The following is a 20,549-nucleotide window of genomic DNA, read 5'->3' as shown; positions in this document are numbered from 1 at the left end:
AACATGACTACTACAGATGGAATCATACTTCTGAAGCTAAAAATCTGAGTCTGTGCCCACCACATTCTACTTGATTTTCTGTCAATACGGACTGCCCCAAAACTGAGACTGTCTATGGAAAACTGCAGTTTTATGGAGAAAACATACACATCTCTATTTGGTTTGTCTTAAAGCATATTGAAAGAACCACACAGACATATAAACAACATTAAAGGTCCAGTGTATGAAATTTAGTGGCATCTAGTGGTGTGGTTGCGAATTACAACAGTTCACTCCACCCCTCCCTTTCAAAGCACTACAGTCGTGGCCAAAAGTATTGGCAGGGATATAAATGCTGTGTTTTGCTAAGTTTCTGCATAAACTGTTGCGGCGTTCATTTACATTGTTTATAGATTATTATGCAGAGTGATCCGATAAATAATTTAAAAAAGCAACTCCCCAGATGTCAATCCCATAAAGAGAACCTGTGGTCAGTTCTCAAAAAGTGAGTGGATAAGCAGAAGCCCACAAATTGTGATCAACTCTGAACACTAACCAGGCAAGAAAGGTTCACAGTCAGTCAGGATTTGGCCCAGAAGCTAATATCCAGCATGCCAGAGCCAATTACAGAGATTATGAAAAACAAGGCCCAACACTGTAAATAATAAAAACATAACGCCTCGGCATGTAAGGTCTTTATACACCTCTGAAGACATAGTTATGTTAGAGATAATCCACGGCTAGCCATCCATTAAAGGATTTTAATGCACGATGTGGAGGCCAAGAACCACCCGACAGGAAGCGGAGCAGTTTCATTAGTTAATTTCAAGTATTGGTCAAACTGACTGGAACTACATGTGCATTGAACGATTTTAATGCACACTTTCCAGCCCATCAGAATCGAGTATTCGAACAGACCATGGTATAAGTATATTGCATACATATATACAGTATATATATATATATATATATATATATAAGACAGATATATATATATTGCATTTCTGTCAATACATCCACCAAAAAATTACACACAGCACTTTTACAAACTTCTTTTTCACCACAGACAGACATTAAAGTCTTTTTTAGGACATTGTAAAGGGGATGTGCAACGGTGTTTCATGCATTCTGACTTCTTTACATTGTTAAACGTGCTGTCTTCTCATGTTTGACATGGTCGACTTGTCAAAAAACGAGTTGGACATATGACGTAGTATTTCTGTGCTCGATACACTCCCCCATCGTTGGTATAGGTTTCAGAAAGTTTTTTTCGAACATGAAAATCCGTTTCGTAACAGCTTTTCTTAGTCCCTTATTGGACAATTATCCCGGAAAAGAATGCCCACACGTCAACCAAGGAGAGCGGGAGAAGGAGCATGCCCACAAGTCAACCAGCTGGAGCAAGAGAGACAGAGCACTGAGTTCGGGAAGTTCAGCTGTGTTTGTTTGTTCACTGCATTTCGGTGTTATGTTATATAAACGGTGGAAAAATGCTGGATTTGGAGATCATTTAAAACTGATAGATGGAAAGTTTTGTCACTTTAGCTACACAAACATGCACACAACACACTTACCACTGTGGCAGCGCGTGCCCGTCCAGCCTGTTGGGCACTCACAGTGATATGGAGCTACACACCGTCCTCCATTGAGACATGGCAGGATGCAGATTGCTGCAGTCAGAATAACAAAACACCATGAATTTGTTAAACATTTAGTTTGAATAAACACAGAAAAATCAAAACTGAAATAATACATGTTTTTGAGTATTAATTTTACATCTGTCTTTTCAACGTTCAACAACCGTCACATTTTTTTAATGCACATTACACATTGGTTTGGGTTTTGGCTTTCTGAGGAATAGTAAAACCACAAGTGCAAGGGTTTCATTTTTAGAAAATAACGTATGGGTGTGTGTGTTTGCCCGGAAGCACACAGAACTACGAACGATTTTGAGAGCAGATTTTGACAAAACTGAAACTACTCATAAAGTTCCACAAATCCTCCGGCTTCTTTGTGTTTGATTACGAAATATATTAACTAATTAAGTGCAGTGTATTTTTACCTTTCAGTATGAATGACAAAGTATTTAAAAAGAAGCTAATGTTAATGAATGAAAGGAATTGACTGTCATATGGAAATTAAATTCACAGATAGTGTTAAAGTTTGTTTCTGGGGGAATTCTAATCAAACAGTATCAGTTGCTTAAGTTCAAGATACAGTTGCTTACTTTAGTTTGGAACAACCCTTTATGCAGCGTCCTCAAAAAGCCCGTTTAGAATTTATATATGCTCTCTGTGTGAATACATTTGAAGGACTTACGCTCCTCGCAAAATCTGCCCATCCATCCTTCTGGACAGGAGCATGTGTTTGGTCTTTGGCACACACCTCCATTCTGACATTGGACCCAACATACAGCTATCAAGCACAACCCACAACAGGATTACATAATGTACACTAACAAAAATCTCAAATTAGCATACACAAATGCAGTTTCAACTAAAAGGAATTCAAAAGCCATGCAGCGTGAAACATGCGGCCATGAAAAAACAAATGTTAGATCATGACCTCTGTTAACTTACAATGACCAGAGCTTCTACAGGCACACAAACCAATTTTGCCATCAAATCACAGACCACAAAAGAAGCTAAGAATTCAAAAAGTAATGTCAGAAAGTAATGGTTTTTAAAGCTCAACATGCCTTGTTAAAAGAGTTACCAAAGCCCATCTCTAACTCAACAAGTGTGAGACAACCCTGTTACTCAATGGCTATTAAAAAGGGAACAGTTGCAGTCTACTGCAGTTGCGAAAAAATGACGTAATACACAGTAAGTTAACAGTAAAATTACTACTTCTTCCTTCAATAGGTATTGTGTTTATCACTGCACAGCACATGGAGAACACATTATAGTATAGTTTACATGTCAGGGACTATCTTGTACAGAATGATGGGACTTAAATTTGCCTGTTAATTATATAAAAATGTGTTTCCTCAGTGTTAGCCTATGTAAAGAATATATAAGCAATATGGCACTCAAGTTGATGAGGTAGCAAGCACTCTACATTTTGCCTAACAGCCATTACTGTAATTCAAACTACTGTTGTATTTACCTTAATGCCTCATTAAGTAAGAATATAGGGTACATCCTTAATCTGGTACTGTATATTCACAACATTGTACAGAAAGGATGATAAATAAAGTATTTCTAAATCTCAAGCCATTGACTAGCAGTGTTGCCTTAAAGTCATTAGCTGTAAGAATATCATTGCTTAAAGTGCCCAGATCGCCAGTGCTTGTGTTTGCATGTGCACATTTGCAAGCCCTGCTAAAAAGATTAAGATTCAAAGATGAAGAAAAGATCTTCAGAGGCAGAGCTCCAGTTGGCCAGTTGTTTGGACTACCTTTGCAGGTAGGGGGTGGGGTCCATGTGCCATTCTCCAAGCACACACTTCTGCTAGAACCCTCCATGGTGTAGCCTGGGTAACATGAATACACCACCACATCTCCAAACTGGAACACCGCCCCACGGACCACCCCATTTGCCACGTACAGAGGTGGGCCGCAGGACACCCCTGTATATGATCAAAATGGACCGGACCAGTTGGTTAGAAAAGAAGAATCTCAGCAAGGCTGAGCAGTCCGTTGAGGGCTTTGTGGATTTTTGGATTGTTGTCATGTAGCACTTTTGGCTAGAATAGCTACCTCACTTAAATGTGGTGTTTTTAGATACAAATAAGTCTAATTTGAGCTTGGAACAAGATACACATTTTGAGAGATAACATCACACTGTTGTATATTCTTATATCTGATAACGCTGATGCAAAAGACACTGAGAGATAAGGTTTGTTTGGTGTGAAATTCAACAGGTGTCAATTCAAGTGAAGCTTTCTGCATAATATAAGAACCACAGTTTAAAAGTTTGCAATAGATGGAAAAGATAAACGTAAACATGCAAGCAAGCAGAAATACATACTGTACACATACACAAGTAGTACACATATCCAGCATGCACATGGCCAAGGGGTAAAAATACTAGAAATGATGGAACATAGCAGAGAAACACATAAACTGTTCACAACTGTGAGAAACAGCAAATCTGATTGACAGCATTTAAGAAACATGAGATAATAAAAGAGGAAACTACTGTTTAAACTGACCATTAAGCAAACAGCGAATGGCATGCGATGGCAAGAATTCACAATCAAACATGACATACTGTACATTCAACAAATACAAAGGCGTTTTCACCCTGCCTAACTAAACCTACTACAACAAAAAAAAAACATCAAATACATTTGAATTGTTTGGGAACTAAGCACTAAATGAGCTGTAAGCAAGATTGAACTTGAGTAGACAGGATTATAAAAAGTAGAAGTGCTTAAGGTCCAAGTCCATTGTGTCTTAACCAACCAAAACCTGACAAATGTCAAGATCACCAAATCACGAAGTCTGTCTTCTCTACACCCTGATACGCCAGTCCTGTATGTGGTTTGATGCAAAATTGTCATGCAGTACAATACGTTTCTACAGGTATTCCTGTTGTGCTCGATAGAGTCTTGCGTTAGAAGTGCAAGGGTCATGGGTTTCATTCCCAGGAAACACATACTGATAAAAAGTAATATATAAATAGATGTACTGTAAATTGCTTCAGATTAAAAACGTTTGCCAAGAATTTAAATTCTTTAATCATTTATTCACCTTCATGTCATTTTAAACCTGTATGACTTTCGTTTTCTACAGAACAAAAAAAGATGATATTTTGAAGAATGTTGGTAAGCAAACAACATTGGACCCATTCATTTCCATGGTATGGACACAAAGCTACTGGGACATTTCTCAAAATATCTTCTTTTGTGTTCCACAGGAAAAAAAGAGGTTTTGGATGACATGACTCCGGCATACATATTAGGAAATCCTCAGGCCTCAGCGTCAGTACTCAGATATCAGATAAAACGGCATCACGCCTCAGACAAAAAGGCATCAGTTCTCAACAAAACAGCGTCAGGACTAAGCTCTCACACAATCAGGCATCATACAAAACGGCCTCAGACTAAAAGGCATCAGTTCTCATGCAAAAAGGCATTAGGCAAATGGCCTGATGTATGCCGTACATGAGGGTGTATATATGATGACAAAATTTTTATTTTTGGGTGATAATTCCCTTTATAAAAAGTCGCGATGGACATTGGACATCAATAAAAAAAACAGTTTCTGACATCTCGCAGAACAGATTTGGAAACCTTTGTGGGCAACTTGCTTGCGGGACATTAAAATTAATAAATTGATTAAAATCCTAAAATTAACTAAAAACTACAGAAAAAGTGGAAGCAATAGTATACAGTTTGTACTTACGCTCACACACTGCATTGATGGTGGTCCAGGTCTGATCATTTCTGCAAGTTAAGGTGGTGGTAACTTTTGCCTGGTTACCTTTAACCCGCTGACCTTTCGGACAATTGACTGCAAGTGAGTGACCGACCAGGAAAGCCGTCTGTGTAGTGTTGCTGTTGACTCCAGTCCAAGCAGGAGGAGGGGGACATGATTTGGCTGTGTGAGGGAGATAAGATTTGAGTGTATGTCAGTATGCTGCATTTGCATATTATCTCATATTGCGAACGGCTTTGTTGATAAAATGACTATTATGCCGTGATATATTAGCTCTTAGAAATTTATAATATGTTTCCTTTGAATGTTCCATGGTGAAGAGGCAATGTGCGATGCAATATTCTTAGTGAGATTGTGCTGTTACTGGCTTGGAAGTGAAAGTCATTTTGCAGAATGTCTGTTGTGTGAAGTCTTGCGTGTTTAAGCATACATGCGCTGTGTGCAACATCAATGAAGTAAATAAATATGTCAGCCACAGCATTGGAAACAAGTCCGACATACGTATACAGCGAGGTAAGGGTGAACTCCAGGAGCCGTTTCCCATACACATGACCAGAGACTCTCCCTGCAGCTTATAGCCTTTGTCACAGTGGAACTCGAGGGCATGCCCGCTGGTCAGATTGTGTTCCTGCACCTTTCCATTCAAAAAGTCTTTTACCTTCTGGCAGCCCCCTGGGACTGTTTGTGTTGGTGAATTTGTTAACACAAAAGAGACAATAGGGGAAATCGTGAAAAAGAGAACCAGATATGGAAACTAATTTATACAGCTGACACTGAATCACTAACTGTTCATTTTTACCTTCACATGCTGGTGTTGGCAAACTCCAAGTTCCATTGGCCTGACAAGTAATGTTGTGTGATCCAACCAAACTCAGTCCTGAGAGACACGTGTAGCTGACAGTACTTTGATAGGTCTCACCATTGGACACAGCAACTGCATTTTCCACAACTAGTGGAGGACCACATGACACAGCTAAAAACAAAACATCAATTGTTTGGTTAGTTATTGCTGGGATACACCACAACATCAACGAAAGTAAAGTGTAATCTATGTCATGTTTAGATAGAAAATAATATATTGGTGGCATGGGTGTTGAGTTCTGGGGCCTGTACCATGAATGAATGACATCAGTGGTCGTAGCGTATGCATGGTATGCAGGTGCATTTGGGCCCGTGGGATTGGTGGTCCGCATCCAAGTTTTATTCATGGCCGTACAATAATGTAGAAAACGACTAGGTGAATGGTCTCAGATCTCATTTACTCATGGGCAAATCTGAGTGGGTCCTTCCCCGGAAAAACATTAGAATGTAAAAACAACTCCATTGTCCCAGCAGCTTCAGTGGCGTAGTGAGTAAGATGCATGACAGGTAGTTCTGACGCTACTTATGAATGTGAGATCAAATCAGCCTTTTGCCAAACTACATTTTCACATCACATATCAGATCATTCAGACATTTATTTTCAACAAAATGAAGAAAATGTTTCAAAAATGGCTAACAGGTGTTTAATAATAAAGTGTGTGGCAAGGTTAGGGGTAGTAGAGAGGTCTTTATAGTCCCAATTTGTTTAACTTTAATACATATAATCATTTACACTCCATTATTACTGCATAATGTACAACATTACTTTGTTTACCTAGCTGTGTAGAAATGGAATGAAGTTAAATTTATATGGACTCTGAATGAGCTCGTCAATGTCAATCTGATTGAGGTGGCCAAACAAATGAAGAAACGCGAGGATTGCTGTCCAATCAAATGAAAGAAGGCGGGATTTGCTATTGACAGAAGCTAAGGTTGAAAAAGTGAAAGAGTCAGCGTGATGTAAATACCTAAATGTTTAATGTTTGCTAACTGTTTTATCATAGAAATGTTTGGGCCTTTCACATGTCGCGTGCTGGCTGCGTCACTTTTTCCCTCTTTCTGGCGCTTGGGAGTTTGGGCTCCCTTGGGGTCTGCCTATTTGAGCATGTTTGACGCGCGCAGACATTTAAATAACGAACCCGAGTAAACAACCTATGTCCAGTAATGCGCAACACGGTCGCAAACAGACGGAAGGAGCCCTTTAAAAGTTTTTGCATATGGGCCCGGACCTGACTTGCTACGCCACTGAGTGACCTCTATATGCTAAATATTTAAATATAAGAATATTAAATAATATATACATAATATAATTACACGTAATATTGCCCTAAGAATGCTTTATAACTCGAAATGTTATTGGTGCATATCAAGACAAAATATACTGTAAGTGGAAAGTCACAACATGGGAACAAAAATAATTTAATCCTTCTACATAAACTAGTCAGTTAGATCTATGTCTGGATGAACTTAACCCACTTTTTTATCAACCTACATTAAACAGACATTATTAGTTTGTTTAAAGCTTTTTGTAAGCAAACCTCTCTCTCTGCACACTAAAGGAACTAACTGTAAATAAAAAAGGCTAAAATCAAGCTGGAGATTGAACAGCTGGAGAAACAGAGGTCAGTATGTGAACTTAGAAGTCAGTTAAAGTGTAAAAACGCATTTACAATTCTGAGGGTCATCTAAATCCTGACTTTGGTTTGACTGAGGGCCAGTGCTTGAAATGAAGGGGGGCTGGGGGGATCCAGGGGCCTCCATAAGGCATTAGGGACCCCCGTAAGAAGTAAAAAATAGACTTGGGGGGTCCCTCAGATATTTTTATTTGAGTAAAAATGATAATGACAAATGTGATTAAATTTATGCAATGGATATGGTAAATTTTGTGAATTAATTATTTACAATAATTTATATTAAGTTTGTTTATGGGATAGTTGTCATGTCTCTTTAAATTTTAAACGCCCGCCCTACGTCTAAAGACCGCTAAGCGAAGGACATCGTTGACATGCCTGCTTGATTGGCGTCGCTCCGGTGAAGCTACCTTCCAGAAGCTGGAGAATAATAAACAGTCACTCGCAGTCGGGAAGAGGCAGCTTCTACTTTTTTGAGGGGTAATTTTCTATATATCTTTCCACTATATTTATCAACTCCATGTAAGGGCTTTTGTATTCCTTGCATAAATTATTATTAGGCCTGGTTCTGGGGTGCTAGAGATCTCGATGAAGATGAGTGACAGCTTTTTAGTAATTATAAAGGGAGTGCTCGTTGTGCGGTTTCTGTGCTATATATAATCCATTCAGAATTGAATAAAACTTGTTTTTCATGCTGCTAAGACCAACGGCCACATACATGCTGCAAAGTTTCGGGAATTACATGCGGGATTCACTCTTGAAATAGCTATGATTGACATATTGATAGCCATAGTTAGTTCCTGAATAAAGCAGACGTTTGAAATGAATAGTCTGCTGACTGACAGACTAGCTCATAACAGTCCCTTGCCGCCGCCTACTGGATGTAACTATGTAAATGCACTGAAATCGTTGAAAAATCCCCACAACACTAACACACAGACTGACAGCCGATCTTGTCACAATTTATATTTTGAATATCTAATAAACTAATTTCTTGCATTTAAAAAATTATTTTGGAACAAACATTATTATCACAAAGTGTCAATCATCCAGTTGTTTTTAGGGAAAATAGTAAATACTACATTGGTAAATAATCCTAGAATTATTCTGTTGGACGTACACTACTGTTCAAAATTTCTGTTCACCAAGCCTGCATTGATTTGATCCAAAATACAGTAAAAGAAGCCTCTTCTTTTATGTAAGCCCGTTTTTAATAAATAGGATATAGTTATGCATATTATGATCAAATATATTGTGTATTTTGTATAAATTGTATATTGCGAGACTAACCCCCTCCAAAGAAAAGTCTCATGGGGGGACCCCATAAGACTTGATTCAATTCGAGCACTGCTGAGGGCCACATAAAAGTGGTTCCGTGGTCAGCAGGATAGCAGAAACCTCTGCAAAAACCTAACCATGGCATACATAACCCCCAGACTTGTACAGGCCCCTGGTCAAGTCGATGCTTAATATTTTCTCTATGTATCTCAACACTTATTGTAATATAGACCTTACCAGCACAAAATGGCTGAATTCCACTCCATGTTCCATCACCCTGACAGATCTGAACAGAATCGCCCTGGATGATGAGAAAGGACAATATAGATTTACAACATGCTGACCAACATTCCCGATTCACCAAGCACTATTCATATGATAAATAAACTACATTCCTAAAATAATATTTGTGTGACTTTCCATCATTCTTATGGCACACAAGTATGTGTGACTTAAATATGATTGTTTTTATTTTAAAGCATTAACTTAACACACAGTCATTTTTGTTTCTTTCCTGTTCTTTTGCTACAAAAACATTTACCAGCACCTCTCAACGCTAAATAAACCAGTTTTCAATATTTTCAATATACCTGCAGTTCAAATCCTTTCAGGCAAGAATAACTAATGATATCTCCGTAATTGTAGTTCTTCCCCTCAAGCAAGCCATTGAGAATAGAGATGGGATTTTCGCAAATGACAGGCACACAAGACCTTGAAGAGAAAGGTGGGGACCATTTGTCAGAGCCCTGGATCAAAACAAAATAAACAACATTACAGTTTAATTTATTACAAATTACAATTTAATTTATTACAAATAATAAAATGATCATCAAAATAATATTAATTTAAGTTCAAATTATGCTGTGAATACTATATATCTTAACATGTTACTTACTGTACATTCAGATACTGCAGGTCCCTCAAGGTAGTACCCTGGTCTGCAGGAGATTGTTACTGTGCCCCCTACAGGTGTGAGCTGCTTTCCTGTGACAACTACATGGGTGAGGTTAGCAGGCAGGCGGCAGGGTGAAGGTCGACACCTGACACTGTGTTTGGACCAGGTGCCATCACTTTGACAGGTAAGAGAATCTGTCTTTGTTACTAACTCAAAGCCCTCTTTACACCTGCATAGAAATAAACTGTTATCAGCCACACACTTTTATTTGTTGTACAATTTAGCTTTAATTGAACTTTTCCAAAACGAGAGGTATCAGATATTATATCAAGTTACCTGTACTGAGCTTTGCTTCCATAAGTTAACACCATTCCAACAGTCTCTGCATTTGGGATCAAAGGAGGCATTCCACATGAACCAGGTTCACAGTTCAGATTGGGCTCTTCCCACCTGCCCAACCTTCCACAGGAAAGATGGGGAAAACCTTTCAAATGATAGCCCGGCCTACAGCGGTAGGTGACCGTGTCAATGGAGTAACCAGCACTACCTTGAATGACAGCATTAGGCACAGCTGGGGGAGGGCTGGAACATCTTCCTCGCGTACAGATAGGTACTCCTGGACTCCACACTCCACCCTTGTCGCATATGGCCTCCGTAGGGCCAAGTGTTTTGTAACCTTCATCACATCTGAACCAGACACTTGCACCACAGGTGTGGTCTCGACCAAGAACGGTGCCGTACCTCAGCACTGGGGGACTACACACACACGGTCTGCATTCTGGAACTTCCCCGAGCCAGACACTCTCGGCAGCACATCTTAAAACTGGACTGCCAACTATCTCATAGCCTGGGAAGCAGATATACTCCACAACTTCGTCGAAATTAAAGCTCGATCCATTCAGGTAACCATGGCTAATGTCCTCAGGTGGGTCACACGTGACTATGTCACACCGCGGAGGAGGATCATCCCACAGTCCATCGCCTCTGCATATTAAAAAAGGATTTCCTGTCAAGACGTAACCGACATCACACTGATATCTAATCATACTGTTGTAACTATAATCCGTGCCTGTTACTCTGCCATTTTCAATTACTGGTGGTTGACCACAGTTGGCTTGAAGGCACTTCGGAGGAGTGTCACTCCAGCTGCTGTTGGCCAAACAAACACTGGTTGGTGCTCCCTGTAGGATGAAACCAAGATTGCAGCTGAACAATAACCTTTTTCCAAATGTATAGCCATCTCCTCTCACTAAAACATCCTTTGACACAATGGGGCGCCCACAGGAAACCACTTTACACCATGGTGCTTTGCTGTCCCATTTCCCATCAACCTGGCAAGTTCTAGTTTCAACACCCTGTAGGGAAAACCCATCATGGCACTCATATTGAATAGTTGCTTTGAAGTGAAAGGAATTTCCAATCACCTCACCGTTTGCAATGCCCCCAGGATTACCACATGAGATTGGCACACAACGGGGAGCTTCGTCACTCCACTGACTCCCAGAAATGCACTGTCGGACAGTCTGTCCATTGAGTTCGTAACCCTCTTCACAACTGTACTCCACAAGGCTGCCAAGTTCACTATGTGTTACCATGACAGATCCGTGTTCAGGGTTAGGTGGAGTCTCACATTGTGCAGGCGCACACGTAGGGGCTGTTCCATTCCATGTGCCATCTTCTTGGCACATCAACATGACCACACCAATTATTACTTCATAACCAGAATGGCAATGATATTGAACCATGGATCCGTGTAAAAAGCTACTATCTACTGCTGATTGTGTGCTGTCTTCTATTGGTGAGCCTCGGAGCTTTATATAGTCACCAAAATCAATATGCGGAGGTAGGCCACAGTCAGCAGGAGCACAGATGGGCTCAGAGCTTGACCAGCCATGTTCTTCACAAGTGAGATGATTGTTACCAACTAGAAGGAAACCTGGAAAGCAGCTGTAAAATATGGTGACCCCAAACTTACTCTCCTGACCTTCAACGAAGCCATTTTTAATAGGTTTGGGGGGAGGACAGTATATCTGCACACACGAAGGAGCCTCTTGGTCCCACTGTCCATTCTCCAGACAGGTGAGTGTTTCTGGGCCTTGTAAACGGTATCCTCTTTGGCAGGAATATGTAACGGACTGGCTAAACTGGAGCTTCGAGTACCCAACAGAGCCATTGGGAATTTCTTTGGGTGCAGGACACTTAACAGGGTGACAAACAGGTAAACTTCCTTTCCACAATCCACTCTGACCGCAAAGTACAGTGCTGTTGCCTACCAATTCATAGCCTGCCTTACAGCTATAGATGGCAGTACTAAGGTACATAAGTCCTTGAACATCAACAATGCCATTTGGTATCTCCTCAGGATGTGGACATTCTACAGGAATGCATTGAGGATAAGGTTTGCTCCAGTTTCCATCTGCCTGGCAGCGAACAGAAGCTTCCATACGTAGAGTAAATCCATTCATGCAAGAGTAAGTCACCACACTGCCAAAGTAGGACAATGCATTAGATGGGTCACCAAAGGAAACCTCAGGGGGAGGTCCACAGAACACTTGTTTGCAGACAGGGAAAGAGTCGTTCCACTCCTGAGACGGCATACAACGAAGAGTTTGTGCACCGTGAAGAACATATCCCTCCTCACAAGAAAGCTCCACAGTGCCCGAGTCAGAATCTAGTCCACGCAGTACCAGATGGTTCTCCTCCAAAGGTGGTTCAGGGCACTTTACCGGGGAGCAATGTGGAGTCGTGCTCTTGTCCCACTTTCCGAACTTTAAACAGGTCCATGTAGAATCACCAATAAGTTCATATCCCTCGTTGCAGACAAATTCCACCTTACTTCCTACCTCAAAGGTGGATCCATGATAGACACCATTTTTGATGTCAGGTGGGGTAGGGCAGGTGAGGAGGACACAAACAGGAGGGTTGCTGTTTGACCACTGCTTGTTGGCCATGCATATACGTTCAGGCTTTCCAGTAAGGCGATAGCCATCATTGCAAGCATAGGTCACCCTACTGCTATACACAAAGTTGCTCTTTCGTAATTGTCCCTATAAAAAAACATACAGATTTTAAAATGTATTTAACAAGATTTCATAAACACGTGCATTACATTATTTATAGCATCATAAAAATGGTTCACTGCAATGTATTTACCTGGATGAAACCATTTGCCAAGCGAGGTGGGGTGGGGCAGGAAACAGGTTGGCAAGTGGGCAGGACGCCACCCCATTCGCCGTTGGCTTTACAAATTCTTCTCTTCTCTCCTCGTATAAAATAGCCTTTATCACAGCTGTATGCGACCACAGCTCCAAAACTATAATTGGTTCCGCTTACATAGCCCTTCTCAATACTGTCTGGCTTTGAGCATCTTACAGGCATACATCCGATGTCCAAAGGTGAGGGTGTCCACTCTCCCCCGATCAAGCACTTTAGTGTTCCTGTTGTGTTTAGAACAAAGCCCTCCTCACACTTGTAGCTAACCACTGTGTTGCTTGCATACTTTGGTTTGTTGATGGAGTCCAGAATGGTATGAGGTAAATCAGGAGGACGCTGGCAGAAGTTGGCAATACAGTGAGGAATACCAAAGCCATCTGGGGGTGCCCACACACCTTGCGCATTGCAGAAAAGTTTTGTATTGTTACCAGCTGTGTATCCATCATCACAGAAGTAGATAGCTGTGTCGCCAAACAGTTGGTGTCCAGTATCAGGTAGGGCGTGGTCAACCGGTGGTGGTGGTCCACAAGACCGAGGTACACACTGGGCAGATTCACGAGTCCAGTTACCACTTGGGAGGCATTCCTGACTTTCTGCTCCAAGCAAGGTGTAACTACAATAAAACATATTCAATAAATACTGTACCAAACATAGTGTATGCTATTGTATCCACACTTTAATGAATGACAAGCCACCACTCCAATGACTTGATTTAACAGGTCATTAAACATCAGTTGTCACTAGTTTTAATATGTTGAGAGATGTAAGACAGGTTTAATCTAATAAAGGCACTTGGCACAAACAATGTATACTGTATATGAAGTTAGTTACCCCTCTTTGCAAATATAGTAGACCTGGCTACCCAGTGTATAGTTGTCCCCCTTAATCACAGCATCCCTCAAAGGAATAGGTTTACCACAGTCCACTCTGGCACAGATAGGGGGAGGAGAGGTCCATTCTCCTGATGCCTCACATTTCAACTCCACAGAACCCTGCAATCTTTACAAAAACTTAACAGTGGGAATGCATTCAACAACATTCACATCCAGAAGAATCTCATCTCAAGTAATGGAAGAGAAAGTTCCAAGAGAATGTTTATCTACATAATTTCACTAAATAGAATATGTTCCTAGACAAACATTCCTGTTCATCCTGGTACAACAAAGTTATCAAGAATCAGAGGTAGATTCAGGGTTATTGTTAGAGGAAGGGTGATGGTTAAACATTACCTGTATCCCTCGATGCAAGTGTATGTTAGAGTGGAGAGGTAGACTTTTCCATTGAGTGTATACTTGGCATACTCCACCACTGGGGGTTCACCACAGGTTATAGGCTGACATACAGGGGCCTCTCTACTCCATTTCAAATTTGACTGACACTGGCTTTCTGTTGTCTCCTGGGGAGTATAACCCTTCTCACAACTGCAGCAGATCAGAGAATACAAACGTTATTTCTTTCAGTTTTTAAACAAATATGGCCCCTGTCATATTCAAACAGACCTCTTAAATTGAGTTATGATACCTCAAGAAAGCAACTCTACATCTAACACTGACAGTGATACCTGAAAGTCACCTTGCTTCCGTATGTGAAGTTTGTCCCATGCAGGATTCCATACTTAGGGAGAGTTGGATGAGCACAAGAAAGGGCTGTGAAGAGTCATTACAACATTGATTACGTTCAGCATTCTTAGTAAACCTCATAATCATTTTTTTTATTATGATAGCCATTGTCACATTACATTGTCATGTCAAGAGAAAAACGTTACATTATGTGTAATGAAATAGTCAGGTTCAAATTGATTTAAAAACAGCAAGATGGGGTTCAAACTAACGTTTAGTTTATGACAATGCTGAAATATCAAAGTGATTAAACATTTTGAATTGTTATATATTGGGTTGTATATTAGGTAATGTATCCGTAAGGTCAGTTTCCCAACCTCAATCCGATGTGAGAATGCTTAGGCTATACAACAAGGGTTCTTAATATCTATGTCGTGTATCCTGAATTACATGTGCATTTTTTCTATTGCTTTTACCCAACAAGCTTTATTCATTTAATTCCAGCGAATAAAAAATGTCCCAGACTTCTTTATCATAGATGATTTGTATTAGCTTAGAATGTGTACTTGTTATGTAGTCAAACATCAGTAAAGAGCTGACTAACAATATTGATTTGCTGACACTGATATGGAGAATTGTTTATCAAAAAGAGTCTGCTAAAAATACGACTCCAGCTGACACAACCGATTTCTCAGACAACATGCAAACACTGCAATCTGTAATGCTGTGTAAAAACAGTGCTTACCTTTGCAGTACGGGAGGGCTCCCTTCCAAATTCTTTCCTCAGAGCAGTAAAGATGAGACGAGCCAATCAGCTCAAAGCCTTCCTTACAGGAAAACACCACCTCACTGTCCATGATGAAGTTATTGCCTTCACGATGCCCAAATTCGGGAACACCTGGATCTTCACATTTTACTGGCTCTGGTGAGAATATAGAAAAATAGAAATAATTGCCTTCAAGTTTAATGAACCAAAGTGGAAAAAAATCTATAAAAAGGTTATTTTGGGATAAAAAGAAAAACAACGTGGTCTGGCTTGTAAAGGAGTGACAGGTCCAAAATCCATCCAATCCAATAATAAATGTGATCTTATATGGGTTTAAAGTTTGGTTATCAAGAGACTGCTGGCCAAGTGTATACTGCCCTGGTGAGCAATGACGATTATATTACCTGTGCAGTTTCTTCCATCTCCACTGTAAGGAGGTATGCAGGTGCATATATGAGATCCATCTGTGTTCTGACAGCTAGCATGTTCATCACATTCAGACCCCAGAGCACATTCATCCACATCTGTAATTTCAGTACAAAACAACACAAACACAAACGCCACATGAAAACACAAACAAAAGCATGTACTATGTAAATAACAAAGATGTAAAGAACAAAGATAAAAACAATTTAAAAACAGTTGGAAATGTTTATTCTAATGTTTCACATTTCTAAACTACGGGATGGTCCTAAAGACCACATTTAAAATCTGAGATCCAAAATCTAATTTAAACCAGAAAATAAGCAAAGCTTTAAAAAAATGTTAAACTTAAATGGTATGACACCTAATTGTTCAAAATATTTAGGATTTTGGGGTCACATATCAAATAGACATCAATTAAGCATTTTCACTAGTGGTCTCACACACTTGGACCCGCTGTACACCTATTGTCTATTCAAATCTGTCCTCCGCTATGTTCAGTGTTGTAAACTCTCACCCAGACATGCAGGTGGGTTGCCAGCCCATTTTCCATTGTTGGCACAAAGCATCTTACTCTCGCCTAGCAGATAGAACCCTGGTTTACATTGATAAAGCACTGAGCCCCCAGCATAGAAATCCTCTCCATGATACTGCCCATGCTCCAGGTCAGGGGGCGGACCACATTCCACACCTACAAATAATAGAGAAACAATATTAACTAGAAGTTAAAGTTAGAAAAGTGGGTGTAGCCTTTATGGAAGTGTGCACCTAAAGAGGACGCATTGCTGTTTTTATTTATTTATTGTTTAACTTCTGTTATATTACATATTCTTAACACACCTTTTATTTGCACTATTTTTGGATTTAAGAATAAAGCATAATGTGGAACGACACTTTTGCTTCTTTCTGGTGTGATTCTCTTTGCCACCACTTGGGCTATTAGAAGTGTGGATAGACCAATTCGCAAGATGTAAACAAAACTGGTCCAGAAGCACTTCCTGCTTACTTTTTTTTAAATATACAATTAAGTCTTATAGATGTTCGTTTAACATTTCAATTCAGTTGTAAATGTTCTTTTGGTTTTATTTTGTTCTACTGTTTGGGTAATGTGCTCCTAAACCACTATTATTAATGTCTCGCAAAATTATCTACAGTATATGCAGTACTATGGGAGTGTGTACATGTGTGTGTTTGTGTTAAGGTGTGTGTCGATCTGTGTTTATTTGTTTATTTGGATCCCCATTCGCCAGTACCTAAACAGTACCGGGGTCCCAAAAAGTATAAAATACAAAACTACATCAAACAACAACAATAAACATCAAGTCAATAAAAGATACAACATTTAAAAAAATGTTTTTGAATATACGTAAGTCTTGTAAGTGAATAGTGCATGTGCCTCACTCACGTTCACATATTGGCTCTGCGTGGCTCCACTGGCCTCTGTTTAAACACTGCTGCACTGGCTCTCCCACAAGATAAAACTCGGGACTGCAAGAGAACTGCACCTTCGAGCCTGGACTCACAGCTGTACTGGATGAGCGCAGTTTCGGTACAAAAGCCTCCAGCAGAGGGCACTCTAACAAAGACCAAAACAGTGGGAGATACAACTCATACAGCTCATTCTTCACGGGTTATCTAACATAAAAATAATTTATTTGTATATTATTTGTATTTTTTTGACCGTTGCAACAATACAAAAAGTGCTGCTTTTTGCTCTACAGTTATTATTTGTTGCACCCCTAGAAGTTTGTTGCACACCTAGAAGTTCCATTACTAATTTGTTATGTTCTTTTTTAAATGTATGAATTATTTCTGTATCAAGACTAAATACACAATTTTAAAATCAATAAAAAATTAGATTCAACCATCAACATTTAAAAAATCTTATTCGCTTGTTAATGTTATTTTTTACAGTTTTTTTAATAAGCTTTGTTTTAATTCATATTCTTAACACTGATTTTATCAGCAATATTTTGCTCCTCGCATGACAAAAAAATAAAACATCTCTATTTCTTTCTTTCATGATTCTCCTCGCCACCACTATGCCATTTTATTTCTGATCTACAGTACATTATATTCGCAGTGAAACAATCTGCAAATGCTTCTTTAAATAAATACCGCAGGGAAAGTGATCCTCACCAGAACAGAAAATGCTTTTGCTGCTGGTTTTCACCCTGCCTGTGACGCCTCCCAAAAAGTCAGGCCAGGCAAAAACATTCCCTTTCTGCAGGTCACGGGGACAGCTGCTAGCAAGAGACCTGATCTGAGAACAGTGGAATCAGTATATTTATTACATATCACTGTTTAAATGAAAAATAACATGAAAAAATAAGACAGTGTTATGTATAATTTAAGTTACCTGCTGTGGTGTTAAAACATAGTTCCATATATTGAGCTGGCTAAGAGTTCCCACAAAAGATTCCACAGGGTTAAAGCCATCTCCCCTCTGGTCCTGATCCTGTCCTAGTACTAGAGCTCCCCCTCCTGTTCAATGTGTAGATTATATGTGTCATCTGATTTTCACACACACCTCCCTTTCTTATCACCATGATGCATTTCAAGCATATCTTGTATAAAGCTTGACCTGGTATGGTAGTGCCATTGGAAAGTCCTTTCCCTCCATCTGAGGGGCTTCCGTCGATATAAACTCTCCAATCTCCATCCTTGCTGCGCCATGATACACCAATATGGTGCCAGAGGCCATCATTCACTGCTGGACAATCAGTGATCCGTTCTTTACCGTTCACATACAGCACCCATCTGAAAGTTGATAGAAACCGGCCATAGCAGAGAAATTGAGAGTTAACCATGAGCCAAGTTGCTTTGGTTAAACTTTAAGATCAAAATCTCTCACCCATTATAGTCAATAAGAAGAAAGGCGTTGTCACTTCCTTCAACAGCGTAAGAGATGGGAGTTCCGTAGTTGACGGTTTCTGATGACTTCATCCAGAATGTACACGTAACCTGTGTAAGTGGCGGCATGTGACCGTCCATCATCACGTAACCATGGATACCAGATACTTCAAACTCCAGATCAAAGGAGGAGGGCATTTCTGTGTAAAAAATTAGAAGAGTATGAGAAAGGGAAAACACATGATGTGTGATTAACGAGGTAGGTCATGACCTGTACAGATCATTCTGTGTCTTATGTTCTTTTATTATATTTTAACGCTAATGCCCTCATACATGTTTTTGCTTTAAAAATACTCTTATTTTTATTCATGACCATTTCTTGCTGCTGTGAATTAATTTAAACTTTTTTGCTGTTGTGCCTTTAAGATGTACTTCTTTCTCAAAAATGAGATGTGGTTTTGCTGTCAGATTCCAATTAGTCTGAACTGCCCCAACGTACAACAACTCTTAGAAAAAACTACGCTAAAATGCGCAGATGGGACAAGTGTTAACCTTCTTTACACCGAATACATAGTTATGTTGACTTATTTCTCATTTCCGAAAGTTGTATTTTCAAACAGGACATGGTTCATACTGAATTGTTTGTCTTATTATCATACCATAACCTCAGCCATAACTCATCTAAAAAATTTACCAACTTGAAGATTTTGTTACATGTTAAATGTAAATAGACTTTTAAAGTCAGATTAATAAAAATTTTATTCAAGTAACTTGTCAAACCAAGCTTGCAAGGCAAGTATAAAGACGACCGTTTTTTAAAGGGGTCATATGGCGGAAGTACGTGTTTTTCTGTGTTTTTGTTGTGTTATAAGTTGACCGTGCATGTATTAGACATGTAAAATTGCACAAATGAAAGTGTGGGAACAAAAGATGTATTCTATCTAAAAGCGAACGCTCAACCAGACTTGCCTGAAATGCCTCGTGTAACCACACCCCGGCGAAAATACGTAACTTCGGAACATGATTTGACTAAGACCGCCCAAATCTACACATAGTTAAGGTGGGTGTAATTGTAAATCTCATTGTATCACCTGTCAGTACAATTGCTTTGGAACCTGATGTTCCGAATATGGTAAGAGGCATTACATTTCCGTGAAATGCTTATTTAGTAAGTATTTGACCAATCACTACGCACTGGTGAACTGGCCAATCATAGCACATCTCGCTTTTCAGAGCCATGGGCTTCGTAAAAAATCAGTGCGTTTCTGAGAGGCGGGGCAAAGAAGAGATACAACCACATGCACGGTATGTGGAAAATACAACGTTTTTTAAACTTTAAATGGTGTATACACATTGCGTTACATCTAAAACAAACAATAATATTCGTTTTAGCAGTGCAATATGACTCCTTTAAGTGCATGCTGAGAATTTACAATATTTCCAGAAAAGAAACACAGACAATCTCTAATATGTCTTTTCTGCTGCTAAAGATTTATAATTAAAACCTTTCTCTCTGACTCTGCTGCTATGCCATCTATACCTGTCTCACACCTGGTTCCGTTGAACCCAGGAGGGCATCTGCAGGTAAAAGTTGCCATCCCATCCACACAGGTTGCACCATTCAGACACAAATTTGGTTCGCAGTCATCTAAATCCACCTGGCAAAGCCTGCCACTGTATCCGCTGACACACTCACACCTGATATAAC

General features: G+C 39.7%; 1 protein-coding gene across 4 annotated transcripts in view; it reads right to left on the bottom strand.

Annotated features, from left to right (window-relative positions):
• The window catches only part of svep1 (sushi, von Willebrand factor type A, EGF and pentraxin domain containing 1), an 88,255-nt gene that overhangs the window by 6,444 nt on the left and 61,262 nt on the right, over positions 1 to 20,549 (bottom strand). For 2 of the 4 annotated variants that reach the window (XM_057347597.1, XM_057347749.1), the window contains 23 exons: positions 20,382 to 20,539; positions 18,843 to 19,041; positions 18,573 to 18,748; positions 18,348 to 18,472; positions 18,128 to 18,251; positions 17,394 to 17,564; positions 16,506 to 16,679; positions 15,970 to 16,089; positions 15,545 to 15,721; positions 14,802 to 14,886; positions 14,470 to 14,661; positions 14,072 to 14,239; positions 13,181 to 13,853; positions 10,364 to 13,074; positions 10,028 to 10,256; positions 9,723 to 9,878; positions 9,370 to 9,433; positions 6,162 to 6,335; positions 5,864 to 6,040; positions 5,330 to 5,524; positions 3,379 to 3,549; positions 2,299 to 2,394; positions 1,554 to 1,649 (listed from right to left, as the gene is read on the bottom strand). In XM_057347597.1, coding sequence (XP_057203580.1) covers positions 1,554 to 1,649; positions 2,299 to 2,394; positions 3,379 to 3,549; positions 5,330 to 5,524; positions 5,864 to 6,040; positions 6,162 to 6,335; positions 9,370 to 9,433; positions 9,723 to 9,878; positions 10,028 to 10,256; positions 10,364 to 13,074; positions 13,181 to 13,853; positions 14,072 to 14,239; positions 14,470 to 14,661; positions 14,802 to 14,886; positions 15,545 to 15,721; positions 15,970 to 16,089; positions 16,506 to 16,679; positions 17,394 to 17,564; positions 18,128 to 18,251; positions 18,348 to 18,472; positions 18,573 to 18,748; positions 18,843 to 19,041; positions 20,382 to 20,539 — 6,611 coding nt within the window. Of the gene's footprint in view, positions 1 to 1,553; positions 1,650 to 2,298; positions 2,395 to 3,378; positions 3,550 to 5,329; positions 5,525 to 5,863; positions 6,041 to 6,161; positions 6,336 to 9,369; positions 9,434 to 9,722; positions 9,879 to 10,027; positions 10,257 to 10,363; positions 13,075 to 13,180; positions 13,854 to 14,071; positions 14,240 to 14,469; positions 14,662 to 14,801; positions 14,887 to 15,544; positions 15,722 to 15,969; positions 16,090 to 16,505; positions 16,680 to 17,393; positions 17,565 to 18,127; positions 18,252 to 18,347; positions 18,473 to 18,572; positions 18,749 to 18,842; positions 19,042 to 20,381; positions 20,540 to 20,549 lie in introns of those variants that run through there. The other 2 variants (XM_057347666.1, XM_057347831.1) reach the window with 2 other exon arrangements.

The sequence above is a fragment of the Triplophysa rosa genome, linkage group LG1, assembly GCF_024868665.1.
Source record: "Triplophysa rosa linkage group LG1, Trosa_1v2, whole genome shotgun sequence".
Classification (NCBI taxonomy): Eukaryota; Metazoa; Chordata; class Actinopteri; order Cypriniformes; family Nemacheilidae; genus Triplophysa; species Triplophysa rosa.
Note: the sequence above shows the minus strand (reverse complement) of the source record. Positions and strands in the feature narration are given on the sequence as shown.